The sequence below is a fragment of the Sarcophilus harrisii genome, chromosome 4 (assembly GCF_902635505.1).
Source record: "Sarcophilus harrisii chromosome 4, mSarHar1.11, whole genome shotgun sequence".
Taxonomy (NCBI): Eukaryota; Metazoa; Chordata; class Mammalia; order Dasyuromorphia; family Dasyuridae; genus Sarcophilus; species Sarcophilus harrisii.
Genome location: NC_045429.1, coordinates 93,521,274 through 93,542,703, shown reverse-complemented (window position 1 = coordinate 93,542,703; position 21,430 = coordinate 93,521,274). Strand labels below are relative to the sequence as shown.

General features: G+C 34.4%; 1 protein-coding gene across 10 annotated transcripts in view; it reads right to left on the bottom strand.

Moving 5' to 3' along the window:
* Nucleotides 1-21,159, bottom strand: part of CAMSAP2 (calmodulin regulated spectrin associated protein family member 2) — a 141,983-nt gene extending 120,824 nt beyond the window's left edge. For all 10 annotated transcript variants that reach the window (XR_004229318.1, XR_004229320.1, XR_004229319.1 and 7 more), the window contains exon 1: nucleotides 20,995-21,159. Coding sequence is in view for 7 of the 10 variants with exons in the window: in XM_031937101.1 (XP_031792961.1) it covers nucleotides 20,995-21,136 (142 nt within the window). In the remaining 3 variants the exon portion in view is untranslated. The remainder of the gene's footprint in view (nucleotides 1-20,994) is intronic.
* Nucleotides 21,160-21,430: the final 271 nt, after the last annotated feature.

Sequence of the window (21,430 nt, the reverse complement as noted above, 5' to 3'; positions counted from 1 at the left end):
CTTATAGGGAAGAAAAGGGTCCAAACCAAAGTATGCTACTCTACGTTCTGGCCATTATCCTCAACCTCCTCATCCCTCTTGCTTTTTTATATTTATATCTCTTGATGCTTAGATTAGTTCTTAAAATTATGAAAAAAAATGCTACACATCAATCAAAAAGAAACTCTCCTCTCCCTCCTCCTCGTTTCTCTCTCTCTCTCTCTCTCTCTCTCTCTCTCTCTCTCTCCTCTCTCTCTCATCCCATTAACAAAGGTCAGATGACAAGAAAACTAAAAATCAGTAGTAACTACAAATAAAATTACTGTGGTTTGTACTACACCAAATTTTTAAGGAAGATAGAACACTGAAAATAAAACTTTTAATTACTGTTACTTGATTTTCTAAATGGTTTTGTTGTGTTTCTTTGTAATATATGAAATCTGTTTTATTTCTTCCCAATAATCCTCACTGGAGATCCTTAGATAGATAATGAAACCTCCTAAAACTAGGTCAGGAACCAGTAGCTATCTAAATTTAATTTTTCTGGCTCTGAAACCAAAATACCTAACTAGGTGAAATACTGGAGCAGAAAGCAAAAGTATAACAAAAAAAAATTTTTTTCACAACCTGCCAAACAAGTGACATAGACATAAAAAGCATTAAAGGAAATTTTTATCAAAATGTTGAAAAATTGATTTACATATCCAATATAGCAACAAAAAAGAAAGAAAAATAAGCAAAAAAAACCAAAAAACCACTATTGATAACATGTCAAAAAGCAAAAACAAAAAATTATTCTTTAAAAAGCATACAATACTAGCAATATAACAGGATCATGGTAGAAGAAATCAGAGTCTTTCAGATGCTTCTTTCCAATTAAATGGAAGATGAATAAACTTTAAAGTCATCTAATACCATTCCCTCATTGTACAGCTGATTAAGCAGCCTCAGATGGAATGACTGAGTTGCCCAAATTCAGAGGTATAAAGAGCAGAATCGAGACATGAATCCAAATCCTCTAATTCCACATCTAGCACTCTTTCTACTCTATAACTAAATAGTGAACATAACAAAGTGATGTAAGACTGAATCAATCTTGCAATCTCTACAAATTAACTCAATTTTATTGAATATTACTGTCTCAAAAACATTACCATCTTGGAAAGGTGGGCAGAAAAATCAATGAAGGCACTAAAATGACTTTTCCTTAGCCTAAATGATAAAATCTCTTGCTATCCATTTGTGGGTTTAACATATTCTGCCTCTGTAACTCACATTGTCTGGGGTACCAAATATGAGCCCATGACCAAGAAAATATATATACAAAATTAAATCTGAATTAGATTTTATGATAAATTAATAGTCTCAGTAACTTTTAATGTGAAGTGGCATATAAATTTTCCACAACCTGCCAAACAAGTAACATAGGCATAATAAATACTCTCACCATACACAAAATAAAAATTAAATCAAAATCATTTAATTTCACATTATTCCTTCTTCACCTACAGATTATTAGAGAAAAGTTTTAATTGTTGAATCTGACATAATACCTTGAATAATTCTTCCTTCATGATTTTTTAAACTTATGTCATGTTAATGATTTGCAAAATATTCCAAGACAAAAAAATAATCGGAAACTCTTAATAATCAAGCATATAGTTATATATATGTATATCTGTGTGTATGTCTGTGTTAAGTGTCTGTGCAAATTCATTTCAAAGTATGATCTTCACACAATCACAAACTTTAACCTAGAGGGATTCTCAGAGACCATCTGGTTCAAAGTCCTCACTTCACAGATATTTTAACCTGAGAGGCAGAGAGATTAAGGAAAAAACAAAACAAACAAACAAACAACAACAATAAAAACAAAACAAACAAAAAAAAAAATCACCCATGGCAGAGCTTGGATTTGAAAACAGTTTGTGTCATTCCAAATTATGACTGCTTTTTCCACTGTACCAACTGCTTCTTAAGATGGCATTCCTTACCAAATATCTATACTTCATTTTAACTTTTCAGTGCCAAGCACTGGAATAAGACAAAACTATCAGAAAAATCAATTTGTTGTCCTTGTGCTGCTTACGCCCTGTTTTATGTTTAATTCATTTCTAAGATACTGCTACTGAAGTACACTGGTACATGTGTCAAATACACATAAGATACCAACAAATATATCTTCAAGACTAATAGACATTAAGAAATCTAAGCCAAAAAAGAAATTTTGAAGACAATTACATTAAAAGTGAAGATAGAAAATATAACCTTGATGTTTTAAAAGTTCTAAAACAATATAAAAGTCCACAATACATATGCATTACAGAATATAACTTTGAATGGTTTAGCAATCTATTTAAAATAGAAATATCAACTTCTAGTCAAGATGGCAGAGTCAATGGAAGCAGAAGAACACAGTTCCAACCTTGTACTAAAAAAAGAAAAACAAAAGGCATCAGATTGAATAATGATGAGGGAATAGAACTACAATGAGTACCTTCATCCAAAAGAGGGTACAGAGAAGCAAAAACACACTGCTTTCTAGTGTTGAGCACACTCTTTCATTGTAAATAGAAAATTGTATTAACAAAGATGACAATGAGAAAACACACATAAACTGAAGAGATTCCATCTTTCAACACTTGTTAAGAAAAAAAGAAAAACAGAACTGGGAATGCACCTAGAAAATAATCCATATCCTTCAACAAAGTACTATTTTTATCATAATTTTATAGATGAGGAAACTGAGGCATACGGGAGTTATTTGTCTAAGGTCACACAATTATTAAGTATATATTAAGGCCATAGGCCCAGTGCTCTATAATCCACTGCATCATCTAATTGCTCCTAGATCAATAACCGTGGTTAATATTCTCATGAAATTTTTGAATAAAATGTTAGCAAAGAGGCTAATAAATCAAAAAGATTGTACATTACAATCAAGTAGAATCTAAGACCAAGAATACAAAGTTAATTCAATGTTAAATTAGAAACATAAATAAACCATATTAATAAAAAAAAAAAAACACGATTATCGACAAATGCAGAAAAAGCTTATTACAACCACCATTTGTTTAAAAAAAAAAAAACTAATCCTAGCAATAAGGATCCTTCCTATCTAGAACTAAAAGCCAGAATTACATGTAGCAAAAAGCAGTAAAGATCTTTCCAATAAGATAAGGGTTTTGAAAGCATGGCCATTCTCATCATCATTATTATTTAGCATCATGTTGGAAATGCTAGTTACAGAAATAAGAAAAAACAATCAAAAGAATATAAGAAAAGAAATGAAGTTTCCCCTTTTTGCAGAAGATATGAAATGATCTACACAGAGAACTCCAGAGAATCAACTGAAAAATTGAAACAATAATTTCCGCAAAACACCAGATACAAAATAAAGCTACCATACACATCAGTTTTCTGTATTTTACTTTAAAAAAAAGGAAAGAACAAAAATTTCCTTTCAAAATAACTACAGAATGTATAAATTTTATAAGTCAAATCAACAAGAAACACACAAGAACTATATAAATACAACTATAAAATAAAAACAAATTGTATGGAAATACATAAGAAACATTCATTGTTAATGTTAGAATATATAGAATATTTGTGTAATAAACACAAAACCAGCTAAAAATTTTTTTTTATTTATTCAGGCTCATACCAACCAATTTACCTAAGGATTACTTTAAAAGAATTAGAAAACATAATAATGAAATTTATCTGGAAGAATGTGTCTTGAAAAAAATTTTTAACTGGGAATGAAGCAAGCCTAGCAATATCAGATCTTAAATTATACCACTGTATCCCAAAGTAATAATCATTAAAACTATTTGAATTTAGTTTAAAAATATAGAGAGGTCAATCAATGGAAGAGATTAGGTACCCAATATGCCAAATCAAATGAACATATTGGCATAGTGTCCAACAAGTCCAAATACTAAAACACTAAGAGTAAGAACTCATAATTTCACAAAAAACAGGAAACCTAGCATTAACAAACAAAAGTAACTCTGAAGAGGAAAGTTTTAAACCTTACAGGGTTGAGGAGTGAATGAACAGGAAAGTGACATAATTAATGTAAAGATGTTTTTCAAAAAGTGTGATCAAGAAAAGGAAGAGAAAGGATAATGGTTTAAGGGGATGAGGGTTTAGGAAAGGTAAGGGGGGGGGAGAAAAATGTTTGAAAATAGTAGACAAGGCATCTGGGGGAGAGGATAGGGGGAAGAAGGGGAAAAATTGGAACAAAAGTTTGGCAATTGTCAATGCTATAAAATTACCCATGCATATAACCTGTAAATAAAAAGCTATAATAAAAAAAAAAAAAAAGTAGGCAAGGAAATGATAGGGAAAGGTTAAAAATTAGAATTAGAAGATACATGATAGTGTAATCGGCTGAAAACAATGAAAAAGGATGGGATCAAAGGCACACAAAGAGGAATTGTCCTTGGAAAGAAAATAAGACACTGACAAAGACTAGAAGACTGTGAAGAATGGTGTCAAAGGGTTTTGAACAGTCTTGTCAATTGGCCTCTTATTTTCTAAGTAAAGTAAGAGCAGCAAAGTCTGTCTAGCTCAAAGTGAAGGAGGAGAAGTACATTGTGGGAGTTTTGAGGAAAGTCAAAAAGATCTGGAAAAACTTCTCTGGAGAGGAGAAGGAATTTTTTTAAAAAAAAATCTAGCATTTGCTTTTCTAAAATTCTGAATTCCAAATTCACTTCCTTCCTCCAGCCCCTCCCCATCCACTGAAAAGGCAAGAAATATGGTATCAATTACACATGTTAAGTAAGTCATGCAAGATAATATTTCTATAATAGCCCCATATTGGAAGGATCAAGAAAAAGATGAAAAAATCATGCTTCAATCCTCTCTCTGGAGGTAGATAGGATTTTTTTTTATCATGGGTCTTTAGAATTATCTTGGATCACCGTATTAATTAGAGTAGCTAAATCTTTTATAATTTATTATCATTACAATATGCTTTTACTATGTACAATAATTCTTAGTTCTGCTCCCTATTATGCTTTGCAATATGTCTTCTCAAGTTTTTCTGCAACATTGTCCATCATAATTATATAGCACAACTTATTTGGTCATTGCCCAACTGATCCTCTCACTTCCAACTAAAATATTTAGGTCCTTTTTCTTCTTCTTTGATCTCCTTGGGATACAGACCTAGTTGTAGTATTGCTGGGTTATACATGTACATGGCCTTTTGGCCATAGATCCAAATTTTTCTCCAGAATTGGTTGGACCATTTCACATCTCTACCAATAGTGCATTAGTGTACCTATTTTTCCAAACCCAGAAGGAATATTTTAGTGAGAAATAAAAGGAATGCTTTACTGCAATGAAACCCAGTTGAAGTTGGATAACCTGAGTTATAATAGAGCAAGTCAGAATGATTATAAGATTCCAATTAGTTCTTTTCAACAACATTCTGAGTAAAGGATAAAGTGAATAGTACAAATAATCCAGATATAAGAGTGATAGGAGATTAAGTGGTGATTAGGAAAGGAAGAGAGAAGATGAAGGATTTTAGAATCTGAAGATAGTATGGAAGTGTATTGGCTAATGATAGGGTGAAAAATGGAAGACAAAAATGAAATTAATATTCACAGAGCTTTGGGAGAAAAGGCAAAGTAATTAGTATTGGCTGAGATGTGCATTAATCTATTCATTCTGAATATCAATATAAAGCTATGAAAGAAAAGTGATTTAAGTTGTTCATAGAAGAAGTATTTCTAAAGTACTTGTTATGTGCCAAGCACTGTGCTGAGAGCTTTACAAATACTATCTCATTTTATTTTCAGAACCCTAACTGCCACTACTTGATATATATCCCAAGGAGGCCAAAAATAAAGTCCAACAAATTTTATAGCAGCACCTAGTGGCACAAAAAAACAAAATGGTTGTTCATCAAATGTAAAACAGCCAAACCGTAGCAAAAAAGTATCCTAGAGTATCATGCAACAGGAAATAATAGGAGGAATTCAAAGAAACATACTTTTTTTTTATTATAGATTTTTATTTACAAGACATATGCATAGGTAATTTTTCAGCATTGACAGTTGCAAATCCTTTTGTTCCAACTTTTTCCCTCCTTCCCCCCCACCCCTTCTCCCAGATGGACCAATACATGTTAAATAAGAAACAAAGACTTTACTGAATATTTTGATCCAATTATTTTTCTTTGTTACAGAGAAGTTCAGTGGATGAGAGTACAGAGAAGGTGTGAGGCACATGAAATGATTGATAACATAGAAACAAAATATCTCACAACTTATTTTTTCTTTTTTAAATAAATTTTAATAATTTTTAGAATACATGTAAAGATATTTTTCAACATTCACTTTTGCAAAACCTTGTAGTTCAATTTTTTTTTCCTTCTCCTTCCCTCTTCCCTCCCTTTCCCAAGACACCAAGCAATCCAATACAAGTTAACAGGTTAAACGTGTGCAATTATTCTAAACAAAGCAAGTACATATTTGTCAAGCTACATAAAAATATCATCAAAAGAGGAAAAAAAAAACAAGCAAACAACAAAAAAAGGTGAAAGTACTATGCTTTGATCCACATTCAGTCTCCATAGTTCTCTCTGATAGCACTTTTCATCAAAAGTCCATTAATACAAATTACCAACAACCATATGAAAGGATGATGTAAATTACTAATGAGAGAAATGCAAATGAAAACAATTCTTATGTTTCACACTTCATTCTTAGTAAATTGGCAAAAATAATAAAAAGTCAATGAAGAGCTATGAGAAAGACACAATTGACACTGTGGTAGCACTATAAACTGGTCTAACTGTTCTGGAAAACAATTTAAAACGACTATTTATATACTCTGACCCAGTGGATAACACTGATGAGCATAACTACTAAACATAGCAAAGAAAGAGGAAAAGGTTTCATGTATAACCAAAATATTTATAACGGAGATATTAGTGGCTAGACTAGAAACAAAGCATATGACCAGAAATTGCAAATGGCAGAACAAGAGGGGAGGATATAGATCTAATAAAATACTGTATTATAACAAACAATAAAGATTACAGAGCCTACGGGCAACTAAAGAGTAGAACGGAGAGCAATAATCACAATAACAAAGGAAAATAAAACAGATCAAAATGATTAATATGGATTCCATAGGCCCATCTTTTCTCACTAAAAGTGGCAGACTACAAAGAATATGACAGATGCTATCACTCATTTAATTCATTAGTAAATTTTGTTTAACTATATTTTGATACAAGGAAGGGATGGGGGATTATAATTGGAGAATAACAGCAATGTAAAAAAAAGAACATTTTTAAAAAGAGTATCTCATTTTTAATGAATGATTTAAAACAAAAAGTAAACTAAAAGTTGCTTTTCAAAGCTCACACATAAAGAGGCTTTGGGGTCTATAGCCAAGAAGTCTTTAAAAAAAAAAAAAAAAAGGCAGTTTTTTCTGTACTGTTTCAATATTTTCATTTGATGGAGGGGAAAAGACAGAGAACAGAGGATAGGGAATGGGGGACTAAGCAGGAAGGATGTGATCCTACTGAAGTGTTAAGTAAGCATAGGCCCATATATGAATGAAAGTTGAAAGGCACTTTAAAAATTAAGGAGATTGCAGTGTAGGTCAAATAGCCTGCAACAGATGAAAAAGCCAGGATTCAAACTACCAAATAAAGAATTTACAAGAATTTAGGATTTCTCTTACATTATCGTCTTTATTCTCCTCAGTTTTAGCTACCATGATAAAAAAAAATTTTTAACTGTATGTAAACTGTATGTAAAGTGAGAATAATAATCTCAAAAAAAAATCCAGATATAAATAAGATGAAAAATAGTTTAGTGTTTATAAATACTAAATATAAAATGCTAAATATTTACATCCAGCCATTCTGGAGAGCAATTTGGAACTATGCTCAAAAAGTTATCAAACTGTCCATACCCTTTGATCCAGCAATGTTTCTACTGGACTTATTATATATGCCAAAGAAATCTTAAAGAAGGGAAAGGGACCGTATGTGCACAAATGTTTGGGGCAAGTCTCTTTGTAGTGGCCAGAAACTGGAAACTGAGTGGATGCCCATCAATTGGAGAATGGCTGAATAAATTATGGTATATGAATATTATGGAATATTATTGTTCTGTAAGAAATGACCAGCAGGATGATTTCAGAAAGGCCTAGAGAGACTTACATGAACTGATGCTGAGTGAAATGAGCAGGACCAGAAGACCATTATATATCTCAACAACACTATATGATGATCAGTTCTGATGGACGTGGCCATCTTCAGCAATGAGATGAACCAAATTAGTTCCAATAGAGCAATAATGAACTGAACCAGCTACACCCAGCAAAAGAACTCTGGGAGATGACTATGAACCATTACATAGAATTCCCAATCCCTCTATTTTTGTCCGCCTGTATTTTTTATTTCCTTTACAGGCTAATAGTACATTATTTCAAATTTTTTGTACAACAAAATAACTGTTAGGGCATGTATGCTTATATTGTATTTAATTTATACTTTAACATATTTAACGTATTGGTCAACCTGCCATCGGGGGGAGGGAATGGGGGTAAGGAGGGGAAAAACTGGAACAAAAGGTTTTGCAGTTGTCAATGCTGTAAAATTACTCATGCATATAACTTGTAAATAAAAAGCTATAATAAAAAAATAATAATAAAATGTGTGTTTATAAAAATGTATATTTATAAAAAAGAGGAAGGCAGTGTAGTATATCAGAATGAATGCTGGACCTGGAGTCAGAAAAAATCTCAATTCAATTCCTGGTTCTGATGCATTTTATCTGCATCTTTTCACCTCCCCCTGCTTCAGTGTACTTAACTGTAAAACAGAGATAATATTAGACATTCCTATAGGGGAGAAATTTTTTTTTCACCTGAACAACTCTAGAAATAAGAGTTGTTACTAATTACTAATCTATCCTGATTCTCTTCCCACCCATCTGACTATTCCTTCTTAGTCTCCTTTCCCAAATCTTCCAGGTTACAGCGACTAATAATGGATTGTGGACTGTCCTGTAGGACTCTGACTGGGGGACCTGTTTTCTTCTTCCTCCATACTATTTCTCTGGTGATTTCATCTGTTCTCTCAAATACAATAATCATCTCTATGCTGATATCTTTCAGATCTACTTATCTAGTCCTATTCTCCAGATGTCCACTTCCAACTACCTACTAGACATATGAAAATGGATGTTTCATACACTTCTTAAACTCAACATGTCCAAAAACTGAACTCGGTTTCTTTCCCCTAACAGCCTCCTCTGTCTGCCATTTCCTATTATTATGGAGGGTACCACCATTCCCTCAGTCACCCAACAATTAATTTTTGACTCCTCACTCTTTCTCCACCCTGCAATCTGATTTGTCATTGATGTTACTTTCAGAACATCTCTTGTATGTATGTTCAGAACATCTCCCACCTTCTTTCCTGAACTGACAACAACTTGGTACAGAGGCCCTCATCATCTCATAGCTAGACTACTGCCATAGCCTGTGGCCTGGTTTCCCTCCCTCAAGCCTCTTCTCCAACCCAATCCATCCTCCATTCAACCATTAAATGAATCTTTAAATGCAAATTTAACCATGTCACCTCCTCTATTTAAAAACTCCAATACCTCCCTATTACCTCCAGGATCAAACATAAAATTCCCATTTAGAATTCAAAGTTCTCACATTTCCAATCTTCTATACCTTACTTCTATACTTTACCAATGCATACCTCTACACCCCTACACCCCAATGACACCGTGGATTCTCAAACATTCCAATGCCCAAACCCTATCAGTAGTTGTCTCCCTACCTACCCATACCTACAAGTCTATTCCTGACTCTTTTCAATCCACAAATAAAAGTCCTGCCTTCCACAAGAAGCCTATCCCCTTAATGCTAGTGCCTTCTCTCTACTGAGTTATCTCTAATTAATCCTATATATAACTTGTTTATACACTATTATTTTCATGTTATCTCCCCCAGTAAACTGTGAGCTCTTTGACAAGAGTGACTGTTTTTTGCTTTTTTATATCCTCAGCTCTTAGCACAGTGCATGGCATATACTATATACTAAATAAGCTTATTGACTGATTTAGAGTTTTTTTTCTATCTCAAAATGCTAAAGTTGGTATGCATAGATATTTTATTTTAAAACAGAAACAATCTAAAGAACAGATTTCTTAAGGGACTTCTCCAAGAGAGGAAGGGAAATAAATGGGTTGAATAGAAATAGAAATGTATAATTCAAAATGACATCACAAGGGTAAGCATGTTTTAAAAACACACAAAGATGAAAAGGTAGTAAATAAGTATAAACAATCACTAATCACAATTAAGCATCAAGTTTAATTACTACTAATGAACCTATGCCACTAATTAAAATATATTAAATAAAAATAATTACTTGTTTTGTCTGCTAAAATCAACATCCCATTTACTAAAAGAAAAAAAGCTAAAGAATCTTGACATAGCATAAAGCAGGATAATACATACATAATATCTAAGAAAATAAGAATATATCTCCAACCCCCCCAAAATTAAGCATTATATTTAAATTTCTATAGAAAATTTCCAAATACGATAAAGAAAAACCCCCTTTTCACCTCTTCTTTTTCTCTCTCTCCAAGTATTTTCTAATCTTTGGATTTTCAAGACCCTTCTCTCTCTTGGTTCTTCTCCCATTTGTCTAACTATTCCTCAATATTTTTCACTGTCTTTATATCACTGTCCCATATTCTTATCGGTGAATGTATCCCAAGGTTCTATTCCAGTTCCCTCTGTTCTCACCCTCTTGGCAACTTCAGCTCTTAAGAGTTAAATTATATCTCTACAAAGATGACTCTCAGAGCATATATAGCCTGAAATCTAGGCTTTCAACATCAAGTGCCTTTTGGATATCTGAAATTGGATGTTCCATCCAACATATTCAACTCAACATGTTCAAACCAAAACATGGAACCTTTCTAACCAAACCCACCTTTTCTCCATACTTCCCTATTTTAAGTGAAGATATAGCTAACCTTCCAGTCATAATAAGATTAAGGACTTCAGAGTTATCCATAATTCCTCAATTACCTTTACCCCACACCAATCAGTTGATAAGTCTTGATGAGTCTACCTCCACATCTCTCACATCCAAACCCTTCTCTCCAACTTCACCCTCATTCAGGCACCTAGACCACTGCAGTAGCCTATAGGTTTCCTTGTCTTAACTTTCTCCTCTCCAATCTATCTCTTTTACAAATACCAAAATTATTTTCCTAAAGCACATTCTAATCATGTCCCAAACTCCAAAAACTTCTTTTTACCTCTAGTATCAAATAATACAAAGTACAAGGTTTAAAACCTTTTACAACTTAGCTCCAACTTGCTTTAGTCAATAATTACTAAGTATTTATTAAATAACTAATAAGTAACAGATAGGTATCAGATACTGTTGTCATGTATTAAACACAAAATGACCTAAGTAAAATACTGAGACAGTCTAGCTGCATATGTACATATCTAAGAATGTGTGTGTATGTACATTTAAAATTGATACAAGAATATTTGAGAAGAAAAGCATTAAAAAGTTGGAGGATCAAGCTTTAAATATAAAGTAGCACTTGAGCGGAGCCCTGATGAAGGATGCTAGGAAACAGAGGTAGGGAGAGGGCACATTTCTGACATCAGGAGTAACCACTGCAAAGGTAAAGAAACAGAAGGAGACTAAAAGTTATATGTAAGGAGGAACAAGACAACTTAAATGGCAGGAACTTAGTATGTGTACAAAAGGGAGTAATCCATAAGATGGCTGGAAATAAGAACAGAGCTAATTGTAAGGGACTGAAATCTGAGATAAAAGGCATTTCTAATGTACAAGTTACATGAAGCCACTAAAGTTTACTGAGGGAGTAACATGTAAAGACCTATGTTTAAGGACAATCACTGTGGCAGCCGTGTGGAGGATGGACCAAGGTTGGGAAAGATTTGAAGCAAGAAAAGCATGAAATAATGACAGGCTGAACTAAAGTGGTGGTTGAGTAAATAGAAGAGAATTTTCAAGATGTTGTGAAAGTATAAATGCAATGCGTACCATCTGATGAGATATACAGGCTGAGCAAGATGAGCTGCAAATCTGGGTGACAAGGAGGACAATGAAACCCTCAAAAAAAATTATTATCTATTTCTGTGTTTTCCATTCTCCAATCTAGCCTAAATAGCTTTCGTGCTATTCCTTGCACATAACATTCCATTTCCTGCTCTATTTCTTTAAACAGGTTGTTCCCCTTTCCTAGAATCCTACCCCAAGGATAAAAGGTGTTTCCCCTTCAACTCAAACACCACATCTTCTAGAAAACCTTGCCAACATTCATCCTCCTAGCTACTAGCACCTCTTCCACAAAATTTCATTATACACAATTTGTACTATCATGTGTACATATCTTCTCGAATAATATGCTCTTTAAGAAAAGGGATTGTTTCATTTTAGCATATTGTAGGTCTGGAAGGGATGATTTATTAATTTTTTTTAAGCTTCATGTACTATACTATACAATTATAAAAGTCTTAATAAACTACAGTAAAATATCTTTGTTTAATGGTGGCAAGCAAGTAAAATTTTTTGAACAGGAAATAGATCCAAACTCCTTATTTAGTTTAACACACAGAGGCCCTCGAAAATCATACCACCACAAAAACTATATCTTTTCTGCCTTAATTCCCATATACCAATGTACAGATATAGAAACATTATGTACCTATTCACACAAATAGATGAATATCTTATCCAATGCTCTAAAAATATTGGACTATTCTATTAATGCATTTTGTATTTTCCTGCCTTCCTCCACATATCTATTCTATGTTATCCTGAAGGCACACCTCAATTGACACTTTCTCTTTAATAACTAATCAAAGATGACTTAAGAGAGTGGATTTCTCCCTCATGAGACACCTATATACTGGTCAGCAACAGTTTTTCCACGTAAACCATAAACTTCTGAAAGACAGGATGCTGACTAGTCTGAATTTCCTATAGTACCTCTGCCTTGCAATGCTTTTTTACACATATTCAAAAAATATCATAGCCAATAAAATATCTATTTCTTTGACATCTTGAATCTACTAGGCAAACAAGTGCTTACATTAAATTAAATTATCACTGGGGGGAAAAAAAGAATTCTGTAACAAATGACTTTTTGTGCAATCAGAAAAACTTAGAAAAAGTTACATGAACTGATGCAGATTAAAGTGAGAACCAAGAAATCATTGTACACAGTAATGGTAATACTGAATTGACTTAGCTATTTCATCATTACAATGATCCAAGGACAATTCCAAAAGATTCATGACAAAAAATGTTGCCTCCAGAGGAAAAATTGTCTGAATATAGACCAAACATTCTAGTTTTCACCCCAAAAGTCAGTAATATTGAAATGTTTTACTTAACCTATTTAAGCTTTATCAGATTGCCTTCTATCTCAGGGAGGGTGAAGCAGGGTGAAGAAGGAAAGGAGAGAATTTGGAACTCAATTTTTTTTTTAAATGAATACTAAAAATTGTCTTTATATATAATTATAATTGGGAAAGAAATAAGATATTATTTTTAAAAACAGCATTTAACAATCAAAAAAAGTCCTTAAAAACTAAATTAATTTCAAGAATAAACAAATAGTTAAACATCTATTCTTTTCATAGTTTTCATGTAATTTACATTTCAAATTTTCTGATCATTGTTATCTAACTTATTTTTCATTTATGTTTTCAAACCTTTATCTTTATATATAGGAGTCAAGGGCTAGAAAAAGGCAGAAGATTTTTGGTTTTAGGTCTGCAAGTAACAATATTTACTTCTATAGAGAAAAGATTTATTTAAGAATTAAAACAATTTAATCTCCATAATTTGATATTATTCCTTACTTTACTAATATTTTCCTAGTAGTTAACCCCCTTTCTGAAGTTCTACTAAATTTTTGTTCATGGCATGAAGGCAAGAGTCTTCTCTATTAAAGTCCAACCAATACAGAAGGAAAATCTCCTTCACTTATTGTGCATAGTGATTCAGGAGATTTTTTTCAAAGATTGATGAGGAAAAAAAAACAATATCTAGTAGCAAAGGCCTGAGATCCTTTGGTGATGGCCACATAACAGTAAAAAAAAAAAAAAAAACCAAAGGATTTGGACTCAGAGGACTTGGTTTTAATTCTGGCTCTAGTACTTTATTACATAATTACTTTTATGACCTTACACATATAACTTAGCTTCTCATACTCAGCTCCTCATCTATAAAATTGGGGGAAGAGATTTAGAAGTATTAGACGACTTTTGCAAATCCTTCCAGCTCTAAATCCAGGAATAGTTTTTAATTTTAAAGGAGAGCCTGTCCAAAAGCACAGAGGTACAAAATATGTCATCTACTAAGTAGATCTATAACAGTGAAACGTGTAGCATTTTAATCAGCTTACAAAAATAAGGTGTGATCAGATTGGATCCAGATGGAAGGTTTTAAATACCAAAAGAATCTGTATTTTATTTTAAAAGCAACAAAAAAATCAATGAAGATTATTGAGTCAGGGGGATGTCATGACTAGGACTATTCTCTAAGAATATTTAGGAGACAGCCTGGTTTAGTGAAATAAATACTGGCTGTAGAATGAGGTAATTTCTGATAATTACTATCTATATGATCTTAAACAACCACCATTAGTCTCAGTTTCCTCATCTGTAAGGGTTAAATGTTAAACATTCAATAAGGTTTCTAAAAGTCTTTTCCTATTCTAAATCTATGATCATTTTGGTAGCTCTGTGAAAAAAGGAAAGGTGAATATCAGGAAGAAAAGGAAGTTACTGTAATAACCTATGAAAGAGAAGACAATAGCCTAGATGAATAGCCTTGTGATTACTGAGAAAGGAATGGACATGACTGAAAAGGATAGATGAAAGAGTATTATAGACATAAAACCAAAAAATGACTTGTCAACTGACTAGCTATGGGGAAATGGAAAGTTCCTTCATAATAACTTGTTCTTCTCTTAGATTTACCATCTAGGATTTTTCTAGTCCTACCAAAGACTAGAACTTTTCTAGTCCTAGCTGATAAGCCCAAGAAAAAAACAAGTTTCCATGAAGAAAAGTCCATTTTATACTGTGCCGAAACTGGGGGGGGGGGGGGAAGCTTAACAACCACTAACATTTTACCACATCTGAAGATATGATACTCTTTATTTTCAAAAGGTTCTTAGCATAAATCATATACCTAGGTCAAACTGATTTTGTCAAAGAACTATTAAGAGAATTCAAAAAAACACCTTTTAAAGTATTAATGAACCTTTCCCCTAAAGTGACAGCCTCCACTTTTTTTTTACTTGTTTCAGCCTCATCACTCAATATGCTTTCTGCAGTTACAATCACAGAAACGCCATATCTGGTGATTTTTTCTCAGTCCTGACCTTTCTTGACCTCTCTGAGTATCTGACACTGTCAACCACCCTCCTTCTCCCTTCTCCTACAGGTTTCCATTCCGTCTCTACTCCTTCTCCTATGTTCTGTTTGACCTCCCTTTCAGTCTCTTTTGCAGGTTCATTCTTCAAACCCAGCCCTCTGATTGATTGCAAGTGCTTGTCAAGACTGTTCCAGGTCCCTTGTTTTTCTCTATACATTCTCTCAACAGGACTGTTCCAGGATCCTTGTTTTTCTCTGTTCACACTCTCTTCAGTTCCTATAGTTTTAAATTATCTCTGTGTTGATGACTCATAGATCTATATGTACAACCACAGTTATTTCTCCTGAATTTTTAGTCCACATAAATATTCCAAACTAGTTTCATACTGAATGTCTAAAACAAAACTTATCTTTCTCCAAAATCCAAACATCTTCCAAACTTCCCTATTTCTGTTAAAGGAACCAAAATACTTCTAATCTCCCAGGCCCATAACCTTGGCATTACATCCTCAACTTTTCATCCACGCTCCATCCCACATAGCGAATCAATTGCCAAATTTTGCTGTTTACTTCCATAAGTCTTTCACATCCAATCCCTGCTCTCTACTCAGACAGATGCCACCTTACTTCAAGGTCCTCATTGCCTCTTGTCTAGACTACTGAAATGGTCTCCTATTTGGACTTTCACCACTCTAATCCATCCTTCACACAGTCGCCAAAGTGATTTTTCTTAACACAAAAATGTCATTCCTTTATTCAACTAACCTGTGGTTCCCTATTCCATCCAGAATAAAATATGCTATACTGGACCTCTACAGAGTTATACAACTTGGTTTCAACCTCCATTTCTAGCCTATTTATTAAACATTATTTTTCCTTCCACATTCTACAATCCATCCAAACTGGCCTTCTCCCCATTTTTCAAATGCATTCTCTCTCTCTTCCACTCTTTGCTCACCTCTGCATCACTGAATCCCTTTAAGATGCAGCTCAATAGAACTAAGAGAGCATTGTACACAGTAACTAGATTATATGATGATCAACTGTGATGGACTTGGCTCTTTTCAACAATGAGGCAATTCAAGATAATTCCAATAGACCTGGGATGGAAAATACCATCCACATTCAAAGACTGATTATGATTCAAAACATAGCATTTTCATTTTTTTGTTGTTGTTTCTTTCTTTCTTTTTCTTGGTTTTTTTTCCCTTTTGGTCTGATTTTTCTTGCACACAATTAAAAAAAAAATTTTTTTTTAATTGCACATGTTTAACCAATACCAGATTACTTGCTGTCTTGGGGGAAAGTAAAGGAGGGAGAGAGAAAAATTTGAAACAAAATCTTACAAAAATGAATGCTGAAAACTATATGTATATTTAGAAAACTAAAATACTATCAATAATTAAAAAAAAAAAAAGATGCAGTTCAAGCAAGTATCTTCTACATGAAACCTTTCAACTGTTAGTACCTCACAGAGCTCTCCCTCCTTAAGTGCCTCATATTTAACAAACAAATTTACTTTGCACTTATTCTGTATGTATTTGAGTTTGCAAATGTTATACTCTAAGGTTCATCAATACACTGTAAGGTTCTTATAAAATTTTGAAGGCAGTGTGGTATAATGGCAAGCATGCTAGAGTCTGAGAACTTCCCCATGAAACCCTGGACAAGTCACTTTACAACACTATGGATCTCACTTAAGTGATCTCTAAAATGAAAAGGTTAGGGGACATACGTACAACACACACACACAAACCCACCCTCAGAAATTTCATCTAATTCTATGGTCTTTTTCTGAGAAACCTTTCCAGCTTAATAGGAAGGACCTCCCAAAGTAACTATTTACTGTTTTCCTGCCTCGTGAGCTTCTTCTACCTTACAAAGGAAGGAAAAGGCAATTATTTACAATGTTAAAAGAGTAAGTAGGGGAAAATGAGTTGAAAACAAATTGTCAATTTTTCAACCATTGCTTGTAATTTCATTAGCATGCATAACTGCAACAGGGATTATACTTATCCCTTTCTCTACAATTTCTAGTCTTAGACAATAAGAGGTATAAAATGACTTTTCAAAGATTACAGAGCTAGAATGTGTCAAAAGCGGAAATTGAACCCAGATCTTGCTGTATCTGAAAAGTCAGCTTTCTTTACACTGCCACTATTAGAGCAGAAGGTTTCTGCTAACCTAAAGAATCTCCATAAAGGATTAAGGCAGCTCATCTCCAGCATGAATAGGGTTTTTTTGGTCCATTCTGAGAGCAAGACCAAAGTAACTGACTATATTTGTTCATCCAAACCTCTTTAGTAACAGTTACTACCTTCTCTCTCACCAAAAGTCAAAATTATGTTAGAAAAATTCTGCTTATGTCAGGCTTTCCCCCAATACATGTTGACAATAATTACTGTTTTACCTACACAGCCACATTGACTTCAAGTGTACATTAGTGCCTCTCAAGACCCAGGCCATTTTTTACTTATTAGGGCTAGGCCTTTTCAAATCCAAGGCAAAATTTTAAGTTTCAACTTCAAATATGTGCTAAACAGAGTAAGAGTTTTAGGAATCAGTTTGCATTTACATAGCAAATATTTATGCTTCACAATTATATTGTGGGGCAGGTGGTATGAATATTATTTTCCCCTTTTTACAGATAGGAAACACTCTCGAAGCAAATTTAAGTGCCTGGCCAAGCTCAAACAGCTGCTAATTGTAAGTGCTAGGATTTAAGTCTAGATTGTCTAACTCTATATGCTGTGTTCTTTCCACTACTCCATATTATTTCCTCCTCCCCACCCCCCCCCAAAAAAAAAAACAGAAGAAAAAATTCTCTATCCAATTTCTATTCTCCTCAAACACAGGAAACGTTCTCGTCATATTTCTGAAGCTTTAAACTTGAAAACAACTCCATGGGGTATGTAGCATAAAATTACTCTTCCCAGTGTATAGGAGCACTGTGTGAGGCAGATGCTAAGCCCAGTCTCCTACTTTTAAGTCCAGCAATTCAAATGAAACAAGACCATCATTTAAAGCCTTTTTAAGGCTTAAAATCACTTTTTCAAAAGTCTTTTTCAAAATATTTTAAGACTGATATCTATTTAATTTAATGATGCCTATAAAATTTAAAATTTATTCTAGCCTGAAAGGTGCCCATCTGAAAATAGCTGCATTTGACAAAGTCAGGAAAAGAGCTAGAGTCTTGGCACTAAGAGTCAAGTTCTGCATCTGATGCTTAGCACCTGAAGTCACCTATTCAAATCCAAACAAATGACTTAATATCCTCAGTAGTTATTCTACTACTCGGCAGAATAAGAACACTAACCTAAAAAGCACCTGAGGTTCCCTTCCAGATCTAATCCTCATTCAGTATAGATTTAAATTCAACTCTAATTAAAACATAACAAGTGCCAACACACATTCTGTCCCCCTCCCTTCATCTTTGAATACATTTCTAGAAAATTCAACATTATTTTTATTTCAAATATAAATTCCACAATGTATATACCCTGTCCCACAAAGTCGCTGGATGTTTCTGCTTGCTTTTCTTGCTATTAGGAAGGGTTCAATATGAGTTGAATGACTTGACAAAAACTACCCACAAAACCTATTTTTTTAAAAAAAGAAATACAGTTGCATAAGTCCGAATAAAAATGTGACTGCTTTATATTGCTCTTCTAATATCAAATTTTGAGACTCCAGCTAAAGTTTGTAATGGCTTATTCATCACTTAGAAAACTATTGTGTAAAAGTTAATTTGACTTGGAAGGACTATATATTATTTGGAGATCCAAAAGTACAACTATAAATGTTATGCTTTGTTATTTTATACAGCAAAAAAGGGCAAGTATCAACTATTAAAGGCACATAAAAGTAAAAAATTTATTTTTAGTCAATTTTGATGAAATGTTTAACAGACATCCTTAGTGCTGTCAAAACCAATATTAAAGTGTGAATCACTGTCAATTTCAAAAATAGAAAAAGCATTTCTTCTAAAAACATCCATATACATAAACTCCTCTAAATATGTAGGGATTGAAAAATTTTAGCTCAAGTTTAAGTAGTAAAATTTCTGCAACTTCACCCTCCCCCAAACTTTACCTGTTGTAGAACTCTCAAAAATGAACACATACAGATCAGAACTATTTTAAACAAATTACTTTTCAAACTGAGAAAACAGTGATGAACTCTAAGATTCTTAGTTAACAATTTACCTTGAAATAGTACTTAAAAGTTTTATTAAGTACTTCCCAAGAAACAAGCCTATAAGACTAGTTTTACAAGTATCATACCTCTTCTTTAGATGAGGATCAAAGTTAGTTGTCAAAGCCAGGATTCAACTTAATTCTCCTCCTGATTATATAAAAAAAATCACTCTTTCACTCCTAAGCATGTGTAAGAATTACACATTCTGTAATTCACATTCCAAACTGGAACAGTTGCAGAATTCTAACTGGAGGATCTTGACCCCATGTTTTGGAAAAATGGGATGAACTATGTGATAAATAGCTGACCTTTACAAAGCATTTAAAAGTGCTACAGACATTATCTCATTTCAGCCTCAAAACAACCCCACAAGGTAAGTTCTATTGACATTATTTATCCTCATTTTACAGATGAGGAAACACAATACACAAATTCTGGCTCAGAAGCTACCTGCGTGACCTCAGGAGGTTATTTTACCTGCCTTCGAAGTCAAATGAGGGAGAAGTTAAATGATCTCCAAGAAACTTTCATCTCTAAATTTCTGATCCTCCCATAACTTGTCCATGTTCACATAACTAATAAATTTCAGAACCCAGCCTGAAGCAGGATGCTGACAAGTCCAGAATTCTACTCACTATACTATGTTCCCATACCATCCAACCAATGCACCTTAGAATAACTCTAAATTGACATTTTCAAAAAGGCTTATCAATCAACAAAAAACATTTAAGGGATGGGGGAAAGTTTGCATTACTGCTAGCGAATTAAAAGAAATCATTCTCTAAAGTCTCCAATTTCAGATTACTGGCATCTCATTTTGCAAAATCATCAAAATAAGGTTCGTGGTATGGACTCTACAGAATGGAACAAAAGAGGCGCTCCCGACAATACTGAATAATAAAGAAGTACTTCTAGAAGAACTAACCTTCTATCTTACCTTGCCTGAATGGCTGCCACCTCACAAATGTCAAAATCAATGCCCTACTTGTGCGCCACCCACCCTCCTCTTATATGGAAGAAGCTAGAATTCTTGGTGGTGTAATCAAAATTATAAGCGAGGGAAAAAATACTATTCAATGCAAACACACACACACAGAGCCGGTCAAGGAATAAATAGAGATTTTGCTTTTAAAAAGAAGTAAAACCCCGCAGGACCTACGGGAGCTGGGATCTGGTCTTTCTTGCCTTTCTTTGTATCCTCAGCGCTGAGCCCAGCCGGGCACACAGCTGACTGCTGCTTTCCCGGATCACCATCTCCTCCCACAGCCTCTAGCCATTCGTATTGCTTAGCCGGGCAGGGATGGCCAGGAGGACAGACAAAAAACGGGGACCCGACTGCAGAAAGGCAGCCGCGCAGCCGCCGGTAACGCCTACCTGTTCCGAAGGCTTTCGCCACCAGCCAGGCCAGATTGCAGGCGATCTTGGCCCTGGAGAAATCATAATGGTCAAAGGGCTTGATGGCTGGAACAATGAAGGTCTTCCTCATCTCCCGCGGGTCTGCAGCGGCATCCCCCATCTTTCCCGAGGGCTGCAGGGCTTGTCCCGCTTCTCACCTTCACATGATCGCCGGCTCCCCGCCCGGGAAAGAGAGCTGGGCACTGGGGGAGGAAGCGGAGGGAGTCCGCACGCTCCGGAGCTTAATTGGGCGGTCCGAGCCGAGGCAGCGGCCGAGAACCTCAGCTGTCCGCGCTCTGGGCCGGCTTCCTCCCGCCGCGCCGCCGCCGCCGCCGCCCCTGCATAGGAATGGAGCGGAGCGGGGTCTTGCGCGGGCCGCCCTCGGAGGTTCACGCGCGGGGCCGTGCGGGGCTAG